The 24,757-nt window shown below is 37.1% G+C and overlaps 1 protein-coding gene across 1 annotated transcript in view; it reads left to right on the plus strand.

The window, feature by feature from the left end:
- LOC105219085 (uncharacterized) overlaps positions 1 to 24,757 on the plus strand; it is a 128,103-nt gene that overhangs the window by 55,497 nt on the left and 47,849 nt on the right. The window contains exon 6 of the mRNA XM_054232932.1: positions 18,280 to 18,480. Within this exon, the coding sequence (XP_054088907.1) occupies positions 18,280 to 18,480 (201 nt within the window). The remainder of the gene's footprint in view (positions 1 to 18,279; positions 18,481 to 24,757) is intronic.

Here is a 24,757-nt window from a genome sequence, read left to right on the forward strand (position 1 = left end):
AATCACCATGCATGTCTCAGTAATAAATTCCCTTAGCTATCGCAATTTGAGATTGCTGCAATGAGTTATTTGTACTATATACACTCGAGTGGTTGGAGTTAGTACAGGTATTTTTCATGTATATTTTAATGTTGGCCATTTCATTGGTCAATATACAGGGGTGCCGAATTCAATAAATTTCTAAACATGTTTCACTCCGAAATAATGGCTAGAATAGAAAAAAATCGTCGGACCAGCTCACACACTCACACTTCAGGGTAGACAATTCCACCACAAACATAGTTACCTTAGTTATAGTAGTGGAAAAGCAACAAGATTTCATATGTATATTCCAAGAATTATCATAGAAAATAAGACATTAGAATACATGAATAGAATTTTAAAATTTTGAAAGAAATTTTTGGGGAATCAAAGTACTTGCATTTATTAAGATCAATACAAAGTATATTCCTAAAGTAATATAGATTTCTAAAAGCGCCTGCTTTAAGGGGCTATACCAGTGTAATCCATTAAAAATTCGACGATTTTCGTGAATTTTTTTGGTGAAGAAAGTACTCTTATCGAATGTTTCGAAGTGTTTTGGACATATAAAGGTATATTTTCAGCTATATTTAAGTTTTTTTTTACAACAATATTGAAAAATAACGTAGTTATGTGCTGTCTTGGGAGGTACCAAAAAAAATGCCAACTGCTGACATGATTCCGGCCGAATGAGTAGCTGAAACAAAAAAATTCAAAAAGGGTTTTAAAGTTGAACATATTTTCTATACAATCTAGGTCATTTTTGAAAAATATTAAAATTAAACAAAATGGCGTAGTTCTGGAATTTTTTTTTTTTTAATGTAAAAAAGTGGTAGTTTGCCAAATAGACACTTTTCAACAAATAAAAAATAACGTAGGTCATTGTATAGTACATATATTCAGGAACATTCAGTTTGAATTTGATCGTTTCGAGAAAATCCTGTATGATGTTTCGGCTATGGTGGCTTATGCCTGCGAGCGGTCGCTTCTTATACTCCCTTACCGCTTTCACAGGATATTTTTGAAAGTATTAACTTTCGAATAAGCAAAAAATAAAAAAAATCGATTTTTCTTAAATGTCACACTGGTATAGCCCCTTAAGTGTTATGGCCACATACAAACAAGCGTAGAAATTTTTGTGAAATATTATTTCTAACTTCTCATTGTCAATTTTAGTTTCACAAATATTGCCGGCAAGCGGAAACAAAAGCGCCAATGAATAGTCGAAATTGTCAACGTTGACATAAATCAAATGTAGCATAGTTGTTGTGGTAAATTCTACTAATGTCCCTAGGAACTTAACAGGAAATTTTAGCTTTTATTTCCTTGAATATTGCATATTATATTATACATAGAGAGAGAGTTAATTTTGTTACATATACATATGTATTTGAATATATCGAATACAGTTTCAATTCATTTATACGCTTCAAATGTCTAACTCTCTGATATACTGTTGTTGTTGTGTTCTTTTTTCGAAAGTAAGCTGATTTTATTTTGATACGAGTATGACCTTTGAAAAATGTTCACACTATACTAGGAAGTGCGATTATTTTTTGTACGTGTATAACAATCTATCTATCTATATATATATGTACGTGTATAACTCTAATTTATCACGATCTCCTCAGTATGACACAAATGTGAGCAAAATCTACTGAGTTTACATACTACGTCTGTATATATTTGTCAGTATAATTATCTAAACGAGATATTATTCTTTATTTCTCAACATGGCGTATGAGTAACATTTTCATTTTCGCTCTAATCAATTTAATTGAATTAAGATTACTCATACGTCATGTCAGCAAAGTAATTAGTATAAGCAGAAATGTTTTTAATTATTAAAATAAAAAATTAAAAAAAAATAATATGATTACTTTGAAGAGACGATTTATTTTGTTCGGCTAGTATATTGAGGAAAAAATTTTCATTATATTTAGTTCGATATAAAGTATATAAGATTATTTACAATTACTCAGAAATTTCCTGTAGAGGTTATTTTTCTCACTTACATATGAATATAATGAATATATATATATAAACGGCAGTATGCTACTGCTTCGGAAGTATATTTATACATAAAAGCATACAAGCATTCATGTGGTAGCTAATAACCCGTTTACACGTTCTTTCCATGAATTTTAGTTAGTTATCGCATAAAACGACAAAAGTAATTAAACTAAGTTAATTTTCAGTTATTCTTGCGTGTTGAAATAAATGCACATAAGTATGCATATGAACCGTGTTCTAGTGCGCTAGAGAGTGCTATGGAATATTTCAATGGGTTTATGTGTGAAATTCATATATATATATACATACACACAAATGTATATACTTAATAACATGAAAGTTCATTCGCTTATGTGCTATATGTGTGCCATAAAGTGCGCAATAAAGACATTTCATATAAAAATGTTAGTGGCACTTAAAACGGCTACTTAAATTGAATTAATATGCATGTGAATAATAAATTATATACTCATATTGCTATTATGAATATGTGCAGAATTGTGTTTATTTGTGAATAACGCAAATGTTGTTGGTTATTAAATATATATATAGATGAATATACACATATAAGCGCTTTGTATATTTTATTAGCAGCAGCACATTAAGTTGTAAAGTAGTACTGAAGTTAGCAAGTGCTTTGCTGCTGCTTAATATGTTCATAAAGTTATTATTTTCATAAATGTAGATTTTAGTAAGAGTCAAGATATAGTTAAACGATGGTATACTATTAATAAAATGCATAGATTTTTAGAATGATAACCTTTATTTGGGTTAACTATTTTTCAAAAAAATAATAAAGAATATTTTTTGTAGAATTTAGTACAAATTTCGCGCTTACTTCCGTCTTGAATGTGTATATTAACATTACACTTTGTTAATAAAGTCTCTACAAATAGCTAATAACGTAGCTAGTTGCACTATGAATTCGCTGCTACACACTACAAATTAAGACATTTTGTACCAATTTCAGTTGCAATACGACTTGCAATCTTTAAGTTTCAACGCCTACCTACACGGCTAACAAAGTTTTGTAAAACTACGCTACCGCTACCGCTACCACCTTCCTCGATCCTCTACATCTCGCTTACACTGTACATATTGTATACAAGACGCATACACTTTCTCAAAAGCGAATACTAAGGTTTTGCGTTACTCTTGCAAGCAATTAAGTTAACGCCAATATGCGCCTAAAAGTATGCCACCAACATTAGAGTATGCCACCAATGACGGCTCCATATACACATACATATATGTACAAATACATATAGCCGTAACTGAAGTAGGTCAGTGGAGCAGGCGAAACAAATTGTTTGCGCAATTGTGCAACAAAAGCTAAAACTATACAAATAACAACAACAACACATGCAATAACACAGCAAGCGTGCGATAAAAGTAGCATGCACTCATACACTCGTACAAACAGGAACTTAATCAACGCACGCGGTTCCACCTAGAAACGAAAACAATAACGCTGTAATGCTTTTGGAAATTTCGCTGCATTTGTTGGCAGTATGTAGTATGCAAAACGTACGCGGTTGGTGTTGAAAGAAAGTGAAATTATTGCAAGGAGTTGCTTGAAAGTGTTCAGCAGTAACGTCAACAGACCCGCGGGCAAGTCGGTGTATTAAAGATGGTTTTGAAATTGCATTTTTGGTGACATGCGATTTGATAATAAAACACAAAGGCTTGAGTAAATATGTGTGTGTAAATTAGTATGTTTGTATATGCTACATAGTCAGCATTTAAGACACGTACAATGGAGTATTTAGTTCAATTTAAAGATAAGCGACTCAAGTGTTGTCATTTAGTGAAATATGCGAGGGCATGTTTGTACAAGTTTAATGTATGTGATTGGCGTTGCAACCGTTTAGCCGGTTATAGCCGAATCGACGATAGTGTGCCACCTCTCTCTCTCCTTCGCAGTTCGGCGCCAGTTGGAGATCCCAAGTGTAACCAGGTCGCTCTCCACCTGGTCCCTCCAACGGAGTGGAGGCCTTCCTCTTCCTCGGCTTCCTCCGGCGGGTACTGCATCGAACACTTTCAGGGCTGGAGTGTTTTCGTCCATTCGAACAACATGATCTAGCCAGCGTAGCCGCTGTCTTTTTATTCGCTGAACTATGTCAATGTCGTCGTATAACTCGTACAGCTCATCGTTCCATCGTCTGCGGTATTCGCCGTTGCCAATGTTCTGAGGACCATAAATCTTGCGCAAAATTTTCCTCTCGAAAACTCCTAGTGTCGTCTCATCTGACGTTGACATCGTCCAAGCTTCTGCACCGTTAAGCAGGACGGGAATGATAAGCGACTTGTAGAGCTTGATTTTGGTTCGTCGAGAGAGGACTTTACTGTTCAATTGCCTACTCAGTCCAAAGTAGCACCTGTTGGCAAGAGTTATTCTGCGCTGGATTTCGAGGCTGACATTGTTCGTGTTGTTGATGCTGGTTCCCAGGTATACGAAATTATCTACGACCTCGAAGTTATGACTGTCAACAGTGACGTGAGAGCCAAGACGCGAATGCGCCGACTGTTTGTTTGATGACAGGAGATATTTCGTCTTGTCCTCATTCACCTCCAGACCCATTCGCTTCGCCTCCTTATCCATGCGGGAAAAAGCAGAACAAACGGCGCGGTTGTTGCTTCCGATGATATCAATATCATCGGCGTACGCCAGGAGCTGTACACTCTTGTAGAAGATTGTACCTTCTCGGTTTAGCTCTGCAGCTCTTATAATTTTTTCCAGCATCAGGTTAAAGAAGTCGCACGATAGTGAGTCACCTTGTCTGAAACCTCGTTTGGTATCGAACGGCTCGGAGAGGTCCTTCCCAATCATGACGGAGTTTTTGGTGTTGCTCAACGTCAATTTACACAGCCGTATTAGTTTTGCGGGGATACCAAATTCAGACATCGCGTCGTAAAGGCAACTCCTTTTCGTGCTGACGAAAGCAGCTTTAAAACCGACAAAAAGGTGGTGTGTGTCGATCCTCTTTTCACGGGTCTTCTCCAAAATTTGGCGCATGGTGAATATCTGGTCAGTTGTCGATTTTCCAGGTCTAAAGCCACACTGATAAGGTCCAATCAGTTTGTTGACGGTGGGCTTTAGTCTTTCACACAATACGCTCGATAGAACTTTGTATACGATATTTAGGAGGCTGATCCCACGGTAATTGGCGCTGATTGTGGGATCTCCCTTTTTATGGATTGGGCAGAGCACACTGAGATTCCAATCGTCAGGCATGCTTTCTTCCGACCATATTCTGCAAAGAAGCTGATGCATGCACCTTATCAGTTCTTCGCCGCCGTATTTGAATAGTTCTGCCGGTAATCTATCGGCCCCCGCTGCTTTGTTGTTCTTCAAGCGGGTAATTGCTATTCGAATTTCTTCATGGTCGGGTAATGGAACATCTGTTCCATCGTCATCGATTGGGGGATCGGGTTCGCCATCTCCTGGTGTTGTACTCTCACTGCCATTCAGCAGGTCGGAGACGTGTTCCCTCCATAATCCCAGTATGCCCTGGACATCGGTTACCAGATTACCACCTTGGTCTCTACATGAGGATGCTCCGGTCTTGAAACCTTCTGTAAATCGCCTGATCTTTTCATAAAATTGTCGGGCGTTTCCTCTGTCTGCCAGCTTCTCAAGCTCATCATACATACAGTTCTTTGATACCAGATGCTGATGAGTGCTCTCAGAGAGCAGGAGTGCAAGTCGAGTAGAGTATTTCGTGGCTGTCTGTTGCGAATGCAGCTTTTCGACGTCGAACCTTCCTTGTGTTTGTTGACGGGCATTCTTTGCTGCACAGAGGCGGGTGCGTATCTTCGCTGCGACCAGATAATCGTCCGAGTCTATATTTGGTCCTCAGAGCGTACGTACGTCTAAAACACAGGAGACATGTCTTCCGTCTATCACAACGTGATCGATTTGGTTCCGCGTGTTTCGATCAGGAGACAACCAAGTAGCTTGATGTATTTTCTTATGCTGGAATCTGGTACTACAGACGACCATATTTCGGGCCCCAGCGAAGTCGATCAGCCTCAGGCCGTTTGGCGATGTTTCGTTATGGAGGCTGAATTTTCCGACTGTTGTGCCAAAGACACCTTCTTTACCCACCCTGGCGTTAAAATCGCCAAGAACGACTTTTACATCGTGGCGGGGGCAGCGCTCATAGGTACGTTCTAGGCGCTCATAGAAAGCATCTTTGGTCACATCGTCCTTCTCTTCCGTTGGGGCGTGGGCGCAAATCAGCGATATGTTGAAGAACCTCGCTTTGATGCGGATTGTGGCAAGACGTTCATCCACCGGGGTGAATGCCAGGACTCTGCGACGGAGTCTCTCTCCCACCACAAATCCAACATCAAATTTGCGCTCCTTTATATGGCCGCTGTAGTAGATGTCACAAGGACCCACCTTCTTCCGTCCTTGTCCCGTCCATCGCACTTCTTGGATGGCGGTGATGTCAGCCTTGAGTCGTATGAGGACATCAACCAGCTGGGCAGAGGCACCTTCCCAATTAAGGGTCCGGACATTCCAGGTGCCTGCCCTTATATCATAATCCTTAAAACGTTTGCAGGGGTCGTCATCAAAAGGGGGGTGTCTCATCCGAGGCTTTCGTAGATTTTTCATTGGTACTTCGTTTAAATGTGGTGGGTCCCAAGCCCTACGCACAACCGCATAAGCGGGCTTCGCCTTCTCACTTTAGCTCGCCTTCAAATGGATGTCTGTTGGCTACCCAGAGGATACTTGGTCTAAAACCGGAAGTCGTGAGCTGCTTGAACCCTGTGGAGAAGAATCGTTTCTGGCCACTCCCAAGTGAATGACAATCAAAAACTTTCCTCACTTGCGTGAACTACTACACATGATCCCATCCTACAAGTTTAATACAAATAAGAAATTGAGTAGATTGTGTTTGAATAGTAGAAAAAAGAGATCACTCATACGCCGTGTAGAGTGCAAAATATTATTTGCTAATAAAATATTACGGCTTTCTTCCAATAAGTTTGTATATTTCAATATAATTATTAAATTTGGTAATAAGTCAAACAGTTATGTTTTCATGTATGGAAAGTCTTAAAATATATCACTCATACGCCGCGACCAAAGATATTTACTTGATGTGTATGCATTTCGAAAGAGCTTTATGCAACTCGCCTGTTAAAAAACTACAATCATTATCAAATGAATTCAGACTTTATCTAAATAATAACAATATTTATGGAAACTTCTGGCTGCCCTAAAATTATTCTTGGGTATAACCGAATAGCAATTTCGCGCTTGAAGAACAACAAAGCGACGGGGGTTACCGGCCGAGCTATTCAAATAGGGCGGCGAAGAATTGAGAGGGTTCATGCATCAGCTTCTTTGTATAATATGGTCGAAAGAAAACATGCCCGACGATTGAAATCTCAGTGTCCTCTGCCCAATCCACAAAAAGGGAGACCCCACAATCTGCGCCAATTACCGTGGTATTAGTCTCCTCAACATTGCACACAAGGTCCTGTCCAGCGTATTGTGTGAAAGAATAAAGCCCACCGTCAACGAACTGATTGGACCTTATCAGTGTGGCTTTAGACCTGGAAAATCCACCATGGACCAGATATTCACCATGCGCCAAATCTTGGAAAAGACCCGAGAGAGAAGAATCGACACTCACCACCTTTTCATTGATTTTAAAGCACGAAAAGGAGCTGTCACTATGCCGCGATATCTGAATTTGGTATCCCCTCAAAACTAATACGGCTATGTAAACTGACGTTGAGCAACACCAAAAGCTCCGTCATGATCGAGAAGGACCTCTGCGAACCGTTCGATACGAAACGAGGCTTCAGACAGGGTGACTCACTATCGTGCGACTTCTTCAATGTATTGCTGGAAAAAATAATACGAGCTTCAGAGCTAAATAGAGAAGGTACAATCTTCTATAAGAGCCTTAAAAACTACTGAGGCTCTACTACTACTCTAGTCTGCTACTTTGGACTGAGTAGGCAATTGAAAAGTAAAATCCTCTCTCAACGAACCAAAATCAAACTCTACAAGTCGCTCATTATTCCAGTCCTGATGTATGGCGCTGAAGCGTAGACGAAGACAACATCCGATGAGACGACTCTTGGGGTTTTCGAGAGAAAGGTTTTAGCAAGATTTATGGTCCTCTAAACATTGTCAACGGAGAATACCGCAGACGATGGAACGATGAGTTGTACGATTTATACGACGACATTGACATAGTCCAGCGAATAAAAAGACAGCTCTGAAAGTGTTCGATGCAGTACCGGTTGGAGGACCAAGTGGAAAGTGATCTAGTTTCACTTGGTGCTTCCAGTTGGCGCCAAAAAGCAAAAAGGTGGAACGAGTGCCGCGCTCTGGTGGATTCGTCTATAAAGCGGTTCCTACGCCAAATATTTATATATAACCGAAAGCTTATTAAGTGTCATAACTAAGCCTTAAATAAAGTTATGAAGTATCACATTAAGGAGAGGCATAAGTGTATGCATATTTTTGAACAAATGGGCATAGCCTCACCCCTAATTAAGTTTTTTATACATATCTAATAAACTACTAAAGCTATATCAACCACCCTTTCTGGAGAAATTTGCTTTATCCACCTGTTCAAACAGCACGAAAATTGTTGAAATCGGATTATAACCACGCCTACCTCCCATTAAAAGGTTATGTTGGAAACTGCTAAAATTCTTTAATTCAGTTAGATACCCAAACATTTTTGGTAAAGATGGTATGGAAAGGCTGCACTCATATTGGTATAAAAAATCGGTTTGGCGTTGCTCAATAATAGGTCAAAAACCATATTCCAGGAAGTACTTAACCAATTTCAACAAAATTCAGTACATAACATTGTCTTGGTGTCTCAATGGTATAACAATCAACAACTCTGCATTGACTTGCTGTTGTTATTGGCTTTTCTTTATTGGCACGCTATCTGAGTTCACCACAGATTTGGCTGTTTGTTTTTCGAAAACATTTGCGTCTGCCATTGAAAAAGTCAACGTCAGAGCGTAGAGTTATTGACATTTCATATCACCGACACTCTCTTTCTCTCTTTGCCAGATTCCATCCAGACCTGTGCTCACATGCGAACCCGTGGGTGTGCAATTTCTTTTTATGCCACTCTTTATATTTGTTGCACTCGTAATTCGGCCAACTATTCGGTGTGCGCTTAAGCCGCATATGATGGCAATTTGTCGTTGGCATCAAGACCCAATCAAGAGCGTTCAGACAACGTTTCGACACAACAGCCAGACCCTGCTTTGGCCTGCCTTTCCGTAAATATATATAATATGTGTGTGTGCTTTATGTAACTCTGCTTACAGGTCGCGAATGTATGCCGTTTGACTGAAAACGTATTTACTATCTTCGTTCGTTTCCTTTCCTGGTTATATACAGCATTAACGGTTAGCTTCGCACTTCCTACTTGCAGTGTCTGCTTGGCATTTTGTTCTTGCTTGTTGTATTTTATTTGGGTCCATCAACACAATCCAGCTATTTGGGCTTATTGTTATGGCCAACTCATACTGTTTGGCAGTCAAATTCTTTTTGCTATTATTGGTTGTGCTTTATGTTATAGACCATTTTTTCACACGACACAAAATTGGCTTTCTGACGCTCTGACGCCAATCGGCTATCTCTTTTTCCGTTTTTTTTCTTAAAAATTTCCTCTAACGAGGCTACTTGGCCGCTGCAACAAATTGTCTGCCAAACGAAGAGACATCGCGTATACATACTTATGTTAGGTTCTTTGTAATACGACATAAATTTGTAAGCCTTAACGAGTATAGAAATGCTGCTAGCATTTGCTTGTATGTCTATTTAACGCGCAGTTTTTGTATACAAAACTTTTGTGTGCGCTTCCTACTTCACTTCATTGCGCAGATCATTCGCGTGAAGCTCATTTGTTCTTTCGTTCTACACATTTTCGTATTTTCTTCTTATTTTTGTCATTTATATATTTTTTGATTGCACTTTGTAAAAGCACTTACTTTAAGTTCCAAAATATAAATAAAATGCAATTTCCTTAATGGATGTGCACATTTCTGGCAGACGCGACGTGGTTGAAAATTTACAAAACACTCACTTCCGGCGGTGGTAAAAGAGAGAGAGGATCGCAGAAGAGAAAAGGCTTAAATGACTCAAAATTAGCATAACTAATAATTTTTGACATATTAAGCCCCCAAATGGAGGTCACACTGCAAAAATCTTTTTATAAAATATTTTCAACCACTGTATACTTTCTTGTATACTTGTACTTTCGAAACAATATATGTATATAAAAATCATTGTTCATATGGTTCTTGGTAATGTTAAGGGGCTATACCTTTTCAAAATATCAATTTTTTTTAGTTTTTGCTTATTCGATAGTTTACACTTTCAAAAATAGTTTTTGAATGGCAGAGTTCTAAAGAGCGACCGCTCGGAGGCATAAGCCGCCATAGTCGAAATTTTAAACGCTTTTTTCTCGAAACGACATTTTTCCAAACTGCTGACATCATAACTCAAGGAGAAATTGACCGATCAACTTCAAATTTAAACTGAATGTTCTTGAAATTATTTACTCTACAATGACCTACTATCTTTGATTTGTTGAAAATTGTCTATTTGAAACTACCATTTTTTACCCAAAAAACGAAATTTTTTCAGAACTACGCCATTTTGTTAATTTTTGATATTTTTCAAAAATCATAAGTCATTGTATAGGAAATATCTTCAACTTTAATACCATTTTTGAATTTTTTAGTTTCAGATACTCATTCGGCCGGAATCATGTCAGCAGTTGGGGAACTATTTTTGTTTTTGGTACCTCCCTAGACAGCATATAACTTTGTTATTTCTCAATATTTTTGTAAAAAAAAAATCTTAGAATATAGCTGAAAGTATACCTTATTATGCCCAAGAAGCTTCGAAACATTCGATCTAATACTTTCTTAAAAAAAATTCACGAAAATTACCTAATTTTTCATGGGTTACACTGGAATAGCCCCCTAAAGCAAAAAATTAATTACTTATTAAAATGTTTGGAAATAAAATGTATAAAATTCAACATATTTAGTGCAACATGTCAAATGTGAATTTTATCTATATTTACATAACATTAATATTTAAAGTAAACTTTTCCATTATAAAGCACTAAAGTTTTAATAACTACCAACTGTAATTTTGTTACGTTGTTTAAACTAAAATAAATTTATTTGCTTGGCCTAAAATGTTAACCTAAGTTTAGACTACTCTTTGGCTCTTAAGGTTAAGAAGTAACTACATATTTAATTAATATTACACCCACTCCTTGACAATAAACATTTACATGCTAAATGGCTCACACATTATCACTGCTAATGGAGTCAAGCTAAAATGACCTAAATTAACAAGCACATTACAAATAAACATACAAAATCTAGATATTCCCGTGTGTATGTAGACAAACGGTAACATAAATCATATTTAACGAATTTATGTCATGGACAAAAATGTGAATTATGTTGCCTTAATAGTTTGGCATAAGTGGTATTTAGTGTGACAGATATAAGATATATATTTGTAGCAACAACAAACTGCATGCATACAGCGTCTACCATTAAAACAATTAATATATAAATAATATATAATATTTGTGCTTGTTGAGCTACCAAGCTTTTTTGATAGCTATGAATCGCGAAATCAAACAACGAAAATATATAATTATTATTTATTAATTTATTATATTTAAAACAACGAAATGAAAGTTACGTGGCTGGTGAATTTAGTTGATCTGGTACGTCTGCTGGCGGCGAATGTTAGAAACGATCTCAACGAAATAATTTGCTTAAAGCTAAGCTAGAGCACAACTATTGCTTGCATGTCTGTATGTATTAACGAATTAAGGATAAAGGGTAATGATAAAGTGCAATAATAAGTGTCGTTAAGCTCAGGTATGCATACGAGTAAATTAGAGTGACCAGATAACAATTACTAATAATGATTTAGAACAGTTTTTCACCACAGAGTATGGTACATATGTAAATATAAATTTACTTAAATTAGTTACAACTAGTGCGTTCTATTTTGGAAGGAGCTGCTCCGAACATCCTCCCCCCGTTGAAAGGTCCCACTTTCAAGAGAATCTCTGACAGGAAGGATGCACAATTTGCTGACAGCTCGACGCGTTATGCCGGCAGCTGTGCGTAGTATAGCTACTCTCGCAACACCGTCTGCTCCAGTAACGATTTCTGTAACACGAGCTAAAGGCCACTTGAGAGGTGCTGAGTTCTCGTCCTTAATGCACACGATGTCATTGATCTGGATATTTAAGCGAGGTGTCTGCCACTTGGTGCGCTGTTGTAGATTAGTGAGATATTCTTCACTCCACCGCTTCCAAAATATTTGTTGTATGTAGGTAGCGCGCTGCCAACGATCTAAACGATTGTAGTTTAGAAGTGTGAGATTAGGCTCAGGAATAGCGATAAGAGGACCGCCAATAAGGAAATGCCCGGGCGTCAATACATCAAGATCTTCTGGGTTTTCTGAAAGTGGTACAAGGGGTCGTGAATTAATAATCGCTGAGATTTGACAAACTAGAGTGCGTAATTCATCAAAACCAAGAAGCGATGCACCAACAGAACGATAGAAGTGCTTTTTTGCCATTTTTACTGCTGCCTCCCAAAGGCCACCAAAGTGTGGCGATCGAGGGGGTATAAACCGCCAGTCAATTCCATTATCGAGACAGTATGTGTGAATTTGTTTGTTATGATTTTCGCTAAGGAATAGTTCGCGTAAATCTTTCAGCTCGTTCTTGGCGCCAACAAAGTTTGTAGCGTTGTCTGACCAGATGCAACTTGGTATACCACGAGTAGCTATAAAGCGCTTAAGTGCATCAAGAAAAGAGCCGGTTGAGAGATCCTTTACTAGTTCCATCCATACAGCCTTTGTGGTGAAGCAAATGAAGACGCTCACGTAGCATTTTTGAGGTGCTTTGTTACGCGTTTCGGGTTTGTAATAAAATGGTCCACAGTAGTCTACGCCTGTTACGACAAAGGCGTGCGAGCTCTGGATGCGTTCTTTTGGCAAGTCAGCCATGATGTGTTCGACGAGTCGGGGTCTCGACCTACAGCAAATGATAGAATTACGTAATACGCGCGCGATGGTTTTTCTGCCACCTATAGGCCAAAATCGCATACGAATGGAGGCAAGTAGAGACTGAGGACCTGCATGAAGATACTTCCGATGAAAATAAGTGATTATTGACGATGTTAATGGATGATCCTTTGGTAAAATGCTTGGATGGCGCGCGTCAAAGTTCAGTGTTGATTTCTTTAAGCGGCCTCCAACTCGTAAAACTCCAAAGTCATCCAAAAATGGTGATAGCGAAGCGATTTTGCTTGATGTGTGAACAAAATTATTTTTCTTCAAAGCGACGATTTCTGGCCATAACTGCGCTCTTTGGGCAAGGCGTATGAGCAGCTGAGTTCCACCATAAATTTCTGCAGTTGTGAGCTGTGACCTTTTTTGTGATTTATTGATGTTTATAAATTTGTATATGTATCCAAAGATACGTTGCATTGTTCCAAACGAGTTAATATATTTGAACGAAAGAGTTATGTCGGGTTCATCCGATGAGATTAGTAAGACCTTTTGACGAGTTTCAGGCAGATGAGTCTGAGATGCGCATGGTTGCGGCCAAAAAGATTCAACGTTTTCTAAAAACTGAGGACCATGCATCCAAAGCTTTGAATGTAGGAGCTCCCTTGGTGTCGCACCCTTTGATAGTATATCAGCAGGATTCATAGACGTGGGAACGTAACACCACTGCATGCCTTGTGTTAATTGTTGTATGGCGCTGATGCGATTGGCGACAAATACGTTGAACTTTGAGGGTTCCTCTCGCAGCCATGAGAGGACCACAGATGAATCTGACCAGCAATAATAAGAGCAATTGAAAATATTCATTTTTGTTAATTCAGCTACTAATTGTGCAAGTAGAGCAGCTGCACAAAGTTCTAACTTAGGTACTGTGAGTGTTTTTAGAGGTGCAACGCGGGCTTTAGAGCATAGCAAGTGAACTTGAACAATGCCATCCTTGATCGAGCGAACGTAGATACAAGCGCCGTATGCTTCCAGGCTGGCATCACAAAATGCGTGTATTTGAATAGTAGAATCAGGCTTAAGAGCGTAGCGCGGAAAGGATGTGTGTTGTAGATCAATAAAATCATTACAAAAGTCTAACCATGCAGTGCGCATTGAATGTGGTAAACTTTCGTCCCACTCGAGCTTATCTCTCCACATCCTTTGCAACAGAATTTTTGCTCTAGTAAGCGTTGGGCCAAGCAGTCCTAGCGGATCGTAAAAGCGTGCTATGGTAGACAATACGGAACGTTTAGAACATTTTTCTGATGTTTGCTGGGGTGTATATTTAAACAAAAAAACATCTTTGAATGGATTCCAAACGAGTCCCAAAGTTTTCGTAATGTCGCTGAAGTCATCAAAACTAAGAAAACTTTCCCTATCAGCAACAGGAACTTCGCTGATAACGTCTGAGTTGTTAGAGCACCATTTCCTTAACTGAAAACGACCTTTAGAAAGTAATGTTGTGGTTTGCTGTCTGATCTCTCGTACTTCTTCTACTGTGTTTCCTCCGGAGATAAGATCATCTACGTAAAAATCTCGGAGAACAATTTGAGAACCAAGAGGATATGATGAGGATTCATCCAAGGCTAGTTGATGCATAGTCCGTATAGCCAGGAACGCAGCGGGCTTGGTTCCGTATGTGACCGTGTTTAAATTGTATATGCGTATGTCATCGTTTGGAGAATCTCGCCAAAGTATACACTGAAGCATGTTGTCTGGGGCAGCTACGCGAACACATCGATACATTTTACATACATCTCCTGTGAGTGCGATTGGAAATGTACGAAAGCGAATAAGAATATTGAAAAGTTTGGGTTGTATGGTAGGACCCGTCATAAGTATGTCGTTTAAAGATAATCCTGAAGTTGTTGCCGCAGAACCGTCGAAAACAACTCGCAGTTTCGTTGAAGTACTGTCGTCCTTAATGACGCAATGATGAGGTAGAAAGTATTTACATTCCGAACTCTTTCCGCTAAGGACTAACGACATATGACCAAGATCCAAGTATTCATGCATGAATGTGCTGTATTTTGCCTTTAAATCAGGATTCCGACCAAGTTTACGTTCAATGTTTTCGAATCTGCGTCTAGCAGCTGAATATGAATTACCAAGTGAATCCGGGCTGCGCTTCATGGGCAAGTGAACCGAATACTCGCCTGACGATAAACGTGAATAATTATGTTTAAAATGGTCCTCACACTCGAGGTCTTCCTTAGAGGCTTTAGAGATTGGTTCATGAACATGTTCAATTTCCCAAAATCGACGTACTAATTCATCTAGTTGTGTACAGGAACCAATTTTACTCGACGATCTTTTACTTACAATAAATGTTGATAGTTTAGGGGTTTGTTGTCCACCTCCAGATAACACCCATCCCAGCCGAGTCTTCTGAAGAAGGGGCAATCCAGCTGCCAACTTAATCTGTCCTACGCAAATGAGGTCAAAGAAGAGTCCTGCTCCGATGAGCATATCGATACGTTGTGGTATGTAGAATGTTGGATCAGCTAGCTGAATGTTCGAAGGAGCGTTCCACTCCTCGGTGTTGACGGAAACACCAGGTTGATTATCAGTAATAGTTTGAGCGACGAGAGCAGTAATGTTTGTTGAGTAATCTGAAGTCCGCGACTTCAGAACAATATCGACTGAATATCCATCCGTTGAAAAGCTTGCATCTCCAATGCCTGACACTGAAGCGAACGATTTAGATTTATGCAGTTGAAGTTGATTTGCGAAACGATTTGTAACGAAATGAATCTGTGAGCCAGAGTCCAAAAGAGAGCGACAAGGTACGAAAGTTCCAGCACGATTTTTAACTAAAATAATCGCAGTGGCTAAAAGCACGACATCAGATGGAGATCGGGAAGCAGAGACGTTAGGCTGCGCTGGCAGCGTTGCAGTCATTGCATTAGCTTGAACCGCTGTTGGTTGTAAGGGTATCCCTTGATTGTTCGTTAATGGTAACCGATCAAAATGTAAAAGAGTGTGATGTTTCGAATGACATTTTCGACAATAACTAGATTTGCAATCTCGCATCTGATGGCCTTTCTTCAAACAATTTAAACAAAGCGAAAGTTTTTTAACCTCTTTCTGGCGAAGGTTAGGTGACAAATTGGTAAACCGTTGACAATTATAAATCAGATGCTCAGCGCATCCACAAAATACACAACCACTCAATAATGTATTTGACGCAATAAATGATTTTCTTTGATGTGAACTCACGGTTTTACAAGTTTTACCAAAAGTATCAGTTTGTGTTTGCATTGCATAATCCACGTTTTCAAGTGTTCGACATCGATGTTCTAAAAATGTTGACAATGATTCCCACGATGGTAACTCGCTTATTGGACAACTTTCTTCCCATTTTGCTTGAGTTACTTTGTCAAATTTCTGGATTAAGAACTGTACCACTATGCAATCCGCTATTTGTTCCTTTGATCCAAGTGACTGCAACGCTCGTATGTGCGAAGTGACTTTATCCGTCAACGCTCGCAGCTTGCCGACTGTAGCATCTGCTTTGTCCATCCCGAAGATCTCCCTGATATGTGCCTGAAAGATAAGACGTTTATTATCGAATCGTTTACTAAGAAGATCTAATGCAATTTTGTAGTTAGCCTCATTAATTTCCAAAGATCGTATGGTGTCAAGAGCTGCACCGCTCAAGCAGGAACGTAAATGCTGAAGTTTGTCCACTCGTGTGAGGTCGCTGTCCTTGTCGATGACGGAACTGAACATCGAAGAGAAATTTGTCCACTCTATATATGAGCCACTGAATTTAGGCAACGTTAATAATGGTAAGCGTGAACGATTGGTGTTCACTATGATAGGTTGAGATTCGTTGTTGCTGGTCCTGAAAGTGGAGCAATGCTGAGATCCGCTACGTTTTCCAATTTCGCGTTGTAGGGTAGCTTTCAGCTTAACTAAAGTTGCATCAAATTGGATAACTAACTCACTGCCTATAGAATCAATATCATGTTCTTCTAAACTGGCGTGCGCAGCCATGAAGTTAGATTTCAGCTCATTTAATGAATCAATTACTGCCGCAACAGCATATTCATCCAAACTCTGCAACCGCTCCGAATCCATATCTGTATACAAGCTTTCAAGACGCTTAAACATAGCTCGTGTCCTTAACTTCAAAAGAGTTACCCTATCCGTAGGGGAATGTTGGCTTATGGGGCTTTCATTTGCCGAATTTTCTCCAATTGCCCCAATTGGAGTACCGTTGATATTATTCATCGACAATTCAAAAAAGTTTTAAAACGAGGTGATCAACCTGTTACGCGTGGTCGATAACTGTACTGAACCGTTTGAGATAATAGCGGCACCCGATGTACGGTGCTTAAGTTTTACCGTTTTCCGTTTTAACTGATTCTAGAAAGTCGCGCTACGAAGCGGTACCGATTTACCGATATTTTCTAATTTACTTTTTATTGAAAATCACACCACAAGATTTTGCAGAAATACAAATTGAATTTTAACAACTTGCTCACTTTAACGATCGCTTACTGTATGTAAAGTTATGTCCACTAACAATGCAACGTACAATTTCAATTGCAGTAATGTTTAAACCGAATTTTCACTATTTCACAACTAAATTCACACAGCGATCACGTCGGGGTCACCAGATGTTGAGCTACCAAGCTTTTTTGATAGCTATGAATCGCGAAATCAAACAACGAAAATATATAATTATTATTTATTAATTTATTATATTTAAAACAACGAAATGAAAGTTACGTGGCTGGTGAATTTAGTTGATCTGGTACGTCTGCTGGCGGCGAATGTTAGAAACGATCTCAACGAAATAATTTGCTTAAAGCTAAGCTAGAGCACAACTATTGCTTGCATGTCTGTATGTATTAACGAATTAAGGATAAAGGGTAATGATAAAGTGCAATAATAAGTGTCGTTAAGCTCAGGTATGCATACGAGTAAATTAGAGTGACCAGATAACAATTACTAATAATGATTTAGAACAGTTTTTCACCACAGAGTATGGTACATATGTAAATATAAATTTACTTAAATTAGTTACAACTAGTGCGTTCTATTTTGGAAGGAGCTGCTCCGAACAGTGCTCTTTCCATTTAATTCAGCTTCTCATATGTGACTTTCTTTTAAATAAATTTTTTCTTAACTTACAGGTTCGCCACCGCCTACGGTAACTTGGCTCTGGCATGGTCATATACAGAACAGTATAGTGGATTTATCAGTAGATGGCATAATTAAAAGCAGACTGTTAGTAAAGAATTTGTCACGCGTACATCAACATGCAGTGTTCACGTGTCAAGCGAGTAATTTCCATAAGAAATATGTCTCCAACAATATCACCATTGAATTGTATTGTGAGTATGAAGTTAAATGCTTAAAAGAATTTATAATAAATTGTAATTTTTAATATTTAACAAAGAAGCAGTTATCGCTGACAATTTTAATATATTATATTTTATTAGTATACAAATATATTGTACAGTGCACCATGGCAGATTAGTAACATATGTCTCTGTATTAAAATGTATGTATATGTTTGGCGTTGCAATCGTTTAGCCGGTTATAGCCGAGTCGATGATAATGCGCCACTTATCTATCTCCTTCGCACTGCCACGACTACTTTCCTTATAACTCAATTTTGAATTCCATCTTATTCCTCCACTTTATAATGTAAACATAAGGAACCAATGAAGATAGCGGAATAAAACTTTACACAAATAGTGCATATCATCTCTGGCTTCACTTGTGAAAAAATTGTCGAAAACGGACCATAACTTTTCAAGGCCCCAGATATCGAACATGTTGAACTCAGGGCCTTAGGTTAAATTTTAACCGAAAATATGGGTAAATCTCTCAGATAATTTAATGTAATTCAGAGGAAATTGTTTTCTTCCAATAGTGTGTCTCTGTTCCAAAAATTATTAAAATCGGGTCACAACATCTCCTAGTAATTATAGGTTTCTCAAAAATATCACCCTCTACCTCCCATATACCTAATTATAGGTTTTTCAAAAATTCGTTGGGCTTTATTAAGCATATATGTATTGGTTAATATGTGATATATCTTATCAAAATTAAGTGAGCGTATAGTATTGGATATAGTGCACCTTGCTGGTGAAATTGAATGAAATCGGTTCAGGAATTCCCTCAGCCCTCATATCTATATATGACGATTTTCGTTATTTTATTAAACTTTATGCCGAATTTATGGGTAAATTTGTGTGTTATCTTTATAAAATTTCTTTAAAAAATTGCGAGAGTATAAAATGTTCAGTTGCACCCGAACTTAGCCTTTCCTTACTTGTTCATTGTTACTTCGTTTGTATGTGGTGGGTCCCAAATCCTACGCACAACCGCAGAAGCGGGCTTCGCCTTCTCACTTTAGCTCGCCTCCAAACTGCTGTTTGTTGACTACCCAGACGATACTTCGTCTAAAACTGGAAGTCGTGAGCTGCTTGAACCATGTGGAGAAGACTCGTTTCTGGCCACTCCCAAGTAAATGACAATAAAAAACTTTCCTCACTTACGTGAACTCCATGATCCCATCCTTCAATATAGATAGTATTATTAAATAATATAGAAAATTCTAACTATAGGATATTGTTGTTGATTAAGTTGTATAATTTAAAAAATTGCAAACAATTAAAAAAAAAATTTATATAAATATTTAATATTGTTTAAAAAATATTGGTCTAATAATGAGTATTAGTAGAAACAGCTATAATTGCGTAATAAATTCAAACATCAAAAAAGCAAAACTATTTGGTAACAAAATCAATAAGCAAACAAATAACTTCGTTCAATAAATACAACAATAGCAGGTGTATTGATATTTCGGTAGCACGTGATTTCATATAGAAGCAAATAGTTTCGTTTTTGTGTGCACACAGGTTTACTTATTTCTTATGTCTAAAACAGGTTTTACAGGGTGACTCGAAAGTATTTTTTGTAATATTATAATTATAAAAAAAAAATTCAAAATTATTTTTAAGCTTTAGACCTAATACTGGAAAACATAAAGCTGCTGTTTAAAACTAAATTATCTATTGGCCTCCTAGCAATCTTAGTGGCAACATTACTCACACAATTTCTTTGTTGAAATAAGTATAAAGTTAAATACTTTCTTAGAAATACCCACTGTAATAACAACCTATAATGGCAATATTATAATATAGCGCATTATCATGTGTTTATTTGTCACAAATTTTGTACAAATATCGTTAGGGCAATACCAAATGCCACTGACAGTGCCCCCTATAATTTGCTATTTGTTTCGCCGTTATTTATTTGTTTCCTTAGTGTTTCGGTATTGAGTTCAAATATCGAACTGGCAACACATTGTCACCTTTGCCATAGTCTATTTGTTTAGTTGACATTTACTGTTTGTGCATTAAATATAAAGTATAATGGAAATACAACAAGACAAATGCTAAACTACAAATGTACATTGTTTAGTTAACAACTGTGTAAAGTTATAACGCTTATTGATTTGTGAAACGTTTTAATTTCATTTATTTAAATAACTCGAGAATAGCTGAACCGATTTCGGTAATTCCTTTTTTGAGAATATTCCTTGAAGTTCCAGCAGTTGGAAGAATAAGATTTCTAACAGATTTCTGTCACTTGATGGCCTCGAAAGAGGAGCTTATTCATCGTGTTCCTGGCATGAAACCACAATATAATAACCATAAATGGCTGATTGAATGACCTTTTTTGGCGATAAAAACATACATGTCGATGATCTCAATGCGACAATTTAGATTTTCGTAATTACAAGTAGTGTGAGCTGTTATCGTGCTGCGTAACATAAATAAACCACGACTTTGCTATAGAACAAGACTGGCTGTGAAGAAGTTAATCAATATCGTCACCGTAGTCAAGATTGGGCCAACTTTGAAATTTGCTCATTTGTTACATACTTCTGTATGCGATTAAAAAATTCAAAGTTTAACAAATTATGTTGATTTACGTTTAATACAGATATACAATAGTATATCAATCATTTTCAGTCCTTATCGATATTTCTATACTCTCGAAACTAAAGTTGTTAAGAGAGTATTATAGTTTTGTTCACATAACGGTTGTTTGTAACACCTAAAACTAAAAGAATTAGATATAGAGTCATATATACCAAAGTGATCAGGGTGACGAGTCGATTTGAAATCCGTATGTCTGTCTGTCCGTTCGTCTGTCCGTCTGTCTGTCCGTGCAAGCTATAACTTGAGTAAAAATTTGGATATCTTGACGAAACTTGGCACAAATATTCCTTGGGACAATGATGATGGTTGCTTTCGAAAATGGGGAAATGGTGGAAGTAAAATTTGGTACAAAGGATCGCACTAGGAAGGGGCATATTTGGGTGTAATTTTTTTGGAGAAGCGAGCGTGGCCCGCCCACAAATCGGTTATTTGTATATAACTCACAAACCATTAAAACTATATAAACCAAATTTTCTGCAGTCGGTCCACCACACACCATGGAAATAGTTGAAATCGGATGATAACCACGCCCACCCATACAAAGGTTATGTTGAAAATTACTAAAAGTTGGTTAACTCACTAACAAAAAACGTCAGAAACACTAAATTTTGCAGAAGAAATAACAGATGGTAGCTGCACTCAGATTTATTTATTAAAAAAAATATATATTAAAATTTATGCCGAATATATGGGTCAAATTGTGTGTTATGTTAATAAAATTATATCAATAAATTGCGAGAGTATAAAATGTTCAGTTGCACCCGAACTTAGCCTTTCCGCACTTGTTTTATTTTGAAATTAACAAAATTTCCATCCCTTGTAATCACTGCTGCTTCTCTAACTATATATGTGTGTATTTCTATCTCTATCACAAAAATAATTTCAAAATAAATATTAATTTCCCATATCGCAGCGCAATCATTTAAGGGTATAAGCACTTAAATTAATGGCAGTTTACCGCGATTATATCAATGGATTACATATATTGCTTTCGAGTTTTATATACTCGCAATGAATGCGCAAAAAGTTGTTTATTTTTGTTGTGTTATATGACCAAATGCTAATCAGCGGCGATGTGTCACGTCGTATACGTAATATAAATGTGGAAATTTCACAAATGGAAAATATTAATGATTCTTGTCTGTTGCAGTAATCCAGAAGTACTCCATTGCCAGTTTATAGTCCTAATTTTAGTGAATATGATGAACTGATTAATATTTAATGAGATTACCATTACCTGAGTCCATTTTCTCATATTGGCTTCGACAAAAGTGGTTCTTTTAAGATTTCTATTAATTTATTAATGACGAATATTTTAAAACACTGATATTTTCATATTTTAATTTATATATTCTTTAAAGTAAATTCAAATTTTTAATTAAAATTTTCCTACAGAGTCACAACAAAATATTGTTTTTTTTTTTTTTATTTCAACTTTGTTTGAATCACGTTATAGTCAGTAGCTAGTTATGCCAACACAGCGCAACAATTTGTTAATATTATATGTGCACAGCTTCACACTTATGCAAACTTGAAACCACCGCTTAGCTAGCAATTTTTCATATACGCAAAAATACGCAAATGTGGGAGCATTTCAATGTAGTGCTTGCGTGCGTATGTGTATCTTTATGTGGAACGGTCGACTACACATCACCGTTCGGTGATCTTTATACTCTCGCAACCTGTTGCACAGAGTATTATAATTTTGTTCACATAACGGTTGATTGTGTCACCAAGAAATATATATAATAACTAAGCCATAAATAAAGCTATGGAAATAAAATTTAGAACAAAGGATCGTGGAAGCGTGAACCCGCCCCCAAATAGGTTTTTTGTATATAACTCGCAAACCAATGAAGTTATATAAACCAAACTTTCTGCAGTCGTTTATTTCCTTATACAGTCCAAAAATGAAAGAAATCGGATAATAACCAGGCCCACCTCCCATACAAAGGTTACGTTGAAAATTACTAAAAGTGCGTTAACACACTAACAAAAAACGAAACACCAAATTTTACATCAGAAATGGCAGAAGGAAGCTGCACTCAGATTTTTTTACAAAATGGAAAATGGGCTCTTTCACTTACATATTTCACTTTATAATATATACATTAAGAACCAATGAAGATATCGGAATAAAACTTTACACAAATACTGCATTTGAGCTGTGACAACACTTGTGGAAAAATTCTCAAAATCGGACCATGACTTTTCAAGACCCCTGATATCGAACATGAAGAACTCAGTGCCTAAGGGTAATTTTTCACCGAAAATATAGATAAATCTCTCAGATATTATAATGTAATTCATTCCCTCTGAATTTTTTTCTTATAAACGTTTCTCTCTGTACCTGAAATGGGCCATAACTTCCCCCAGATCCCATATACCTAATTATAAGTAATATTAAATTAAGTGAGTGTATAGTCTTCGATATATTGTATCTTGGTGGTGAAAACGAGTGAAATCGGTTTAGGAATTACCTCAGTCCCCATATACTATTTATGATGATTTTCATTATTCTATTGAACTTTATACCGAATATATGGGTCGAATTGTGTTATCTTTATAAAATTACATCAATAAATTGCGAGAGTATAAAATGTTCGGTTGCACCCGAACTTAGCCATTCCTTACTTGTTTTAATTTTAATTAAATATTTTAAATTTTAATGGTACAATAATGTTGTAACTAAAGCCACAACTGCGGCAACCGCACACCCACAAACCAACGGGATTTTAGCATGCTTAGTAAGCGCATTAAAGATTTTCATAATGAAAAATTTTTAATGTGAGGCAAATACATACCGTTGAAATTCGGTTGAAAATTTGCAAATTAATTACATATATGCAAGGAATGGTTATGAAATCAATGGAGCGTGTTTTAAGTGCGAAATTGCAACAACACTTTTACAGGCTTAACGATACATATATGAAAATGTATTTTTAAACATTTTAGCGCTGGAAAACTTATTAATATTAATAAGTTTAGAACTTATTATATTCATACTAATAGCTCAATATGCAGCTTTATTATCTTCTAATAATTAGTTTCACATTAATTATAATTTTGGTCAATTGCAATTAGTTGTAGTTTAAAATATAATAATGTATTTTTCATTTGCTAATATAACACCGCATCAATAAATTCAAATGTCTGTGTAGATATCTTCACATTTTACATTTTTTCCTGCAAACTTCACTTTAATATGTCCAATGAGACGCTACACCTGTCGTCATTAACAAATTTTCAGCGGTTGACCAGCGATCATTTATCAAATTGCCATTATACTTACCGCATGAAACCGTTAAACCGAAAGCGTAATATGTTTGCAAGTAAAAGAAAAATTGTAGCGGTTGCATGTAAACAAAGACAGTCTACGGGCCGCAACTCATAAATAATTTTGTTTCTACCGCGAGGTAGTTCCAAATTAGTTGTTTAATCTAAATATTTTAACACAAATATTTTGTTGCAATGCCGTTGCAAGCAAATATAAATCAACTGTGTTTCGAACACTTGACTTTGGGACTGCATTACACCGCACAGTCACACTTTGTCAACGCTAGCGCCGCTTCATTTTTATTGTCGGGGATTAATGTGTTGACGCCTGCCTTTAAACAACGGTTTGTTATTGCTTTTGTGAAATGCCACAATT

Source organism: Zeugodacus cucurbitae, chromosome 2 (assembly GCF_028554725.1).
Source record: "Zeugodacus cucurbitae isolate PBARC_wt_2022May chromosome 2, idZeuCucr1.2, whole genome shotgun sequence".
NCBI lineage: Eukaryota > Metazoa > Arthropoda > Insecta > Diptera > Tephritidae > Zeugodacus > Zeugodacus cucurbitae.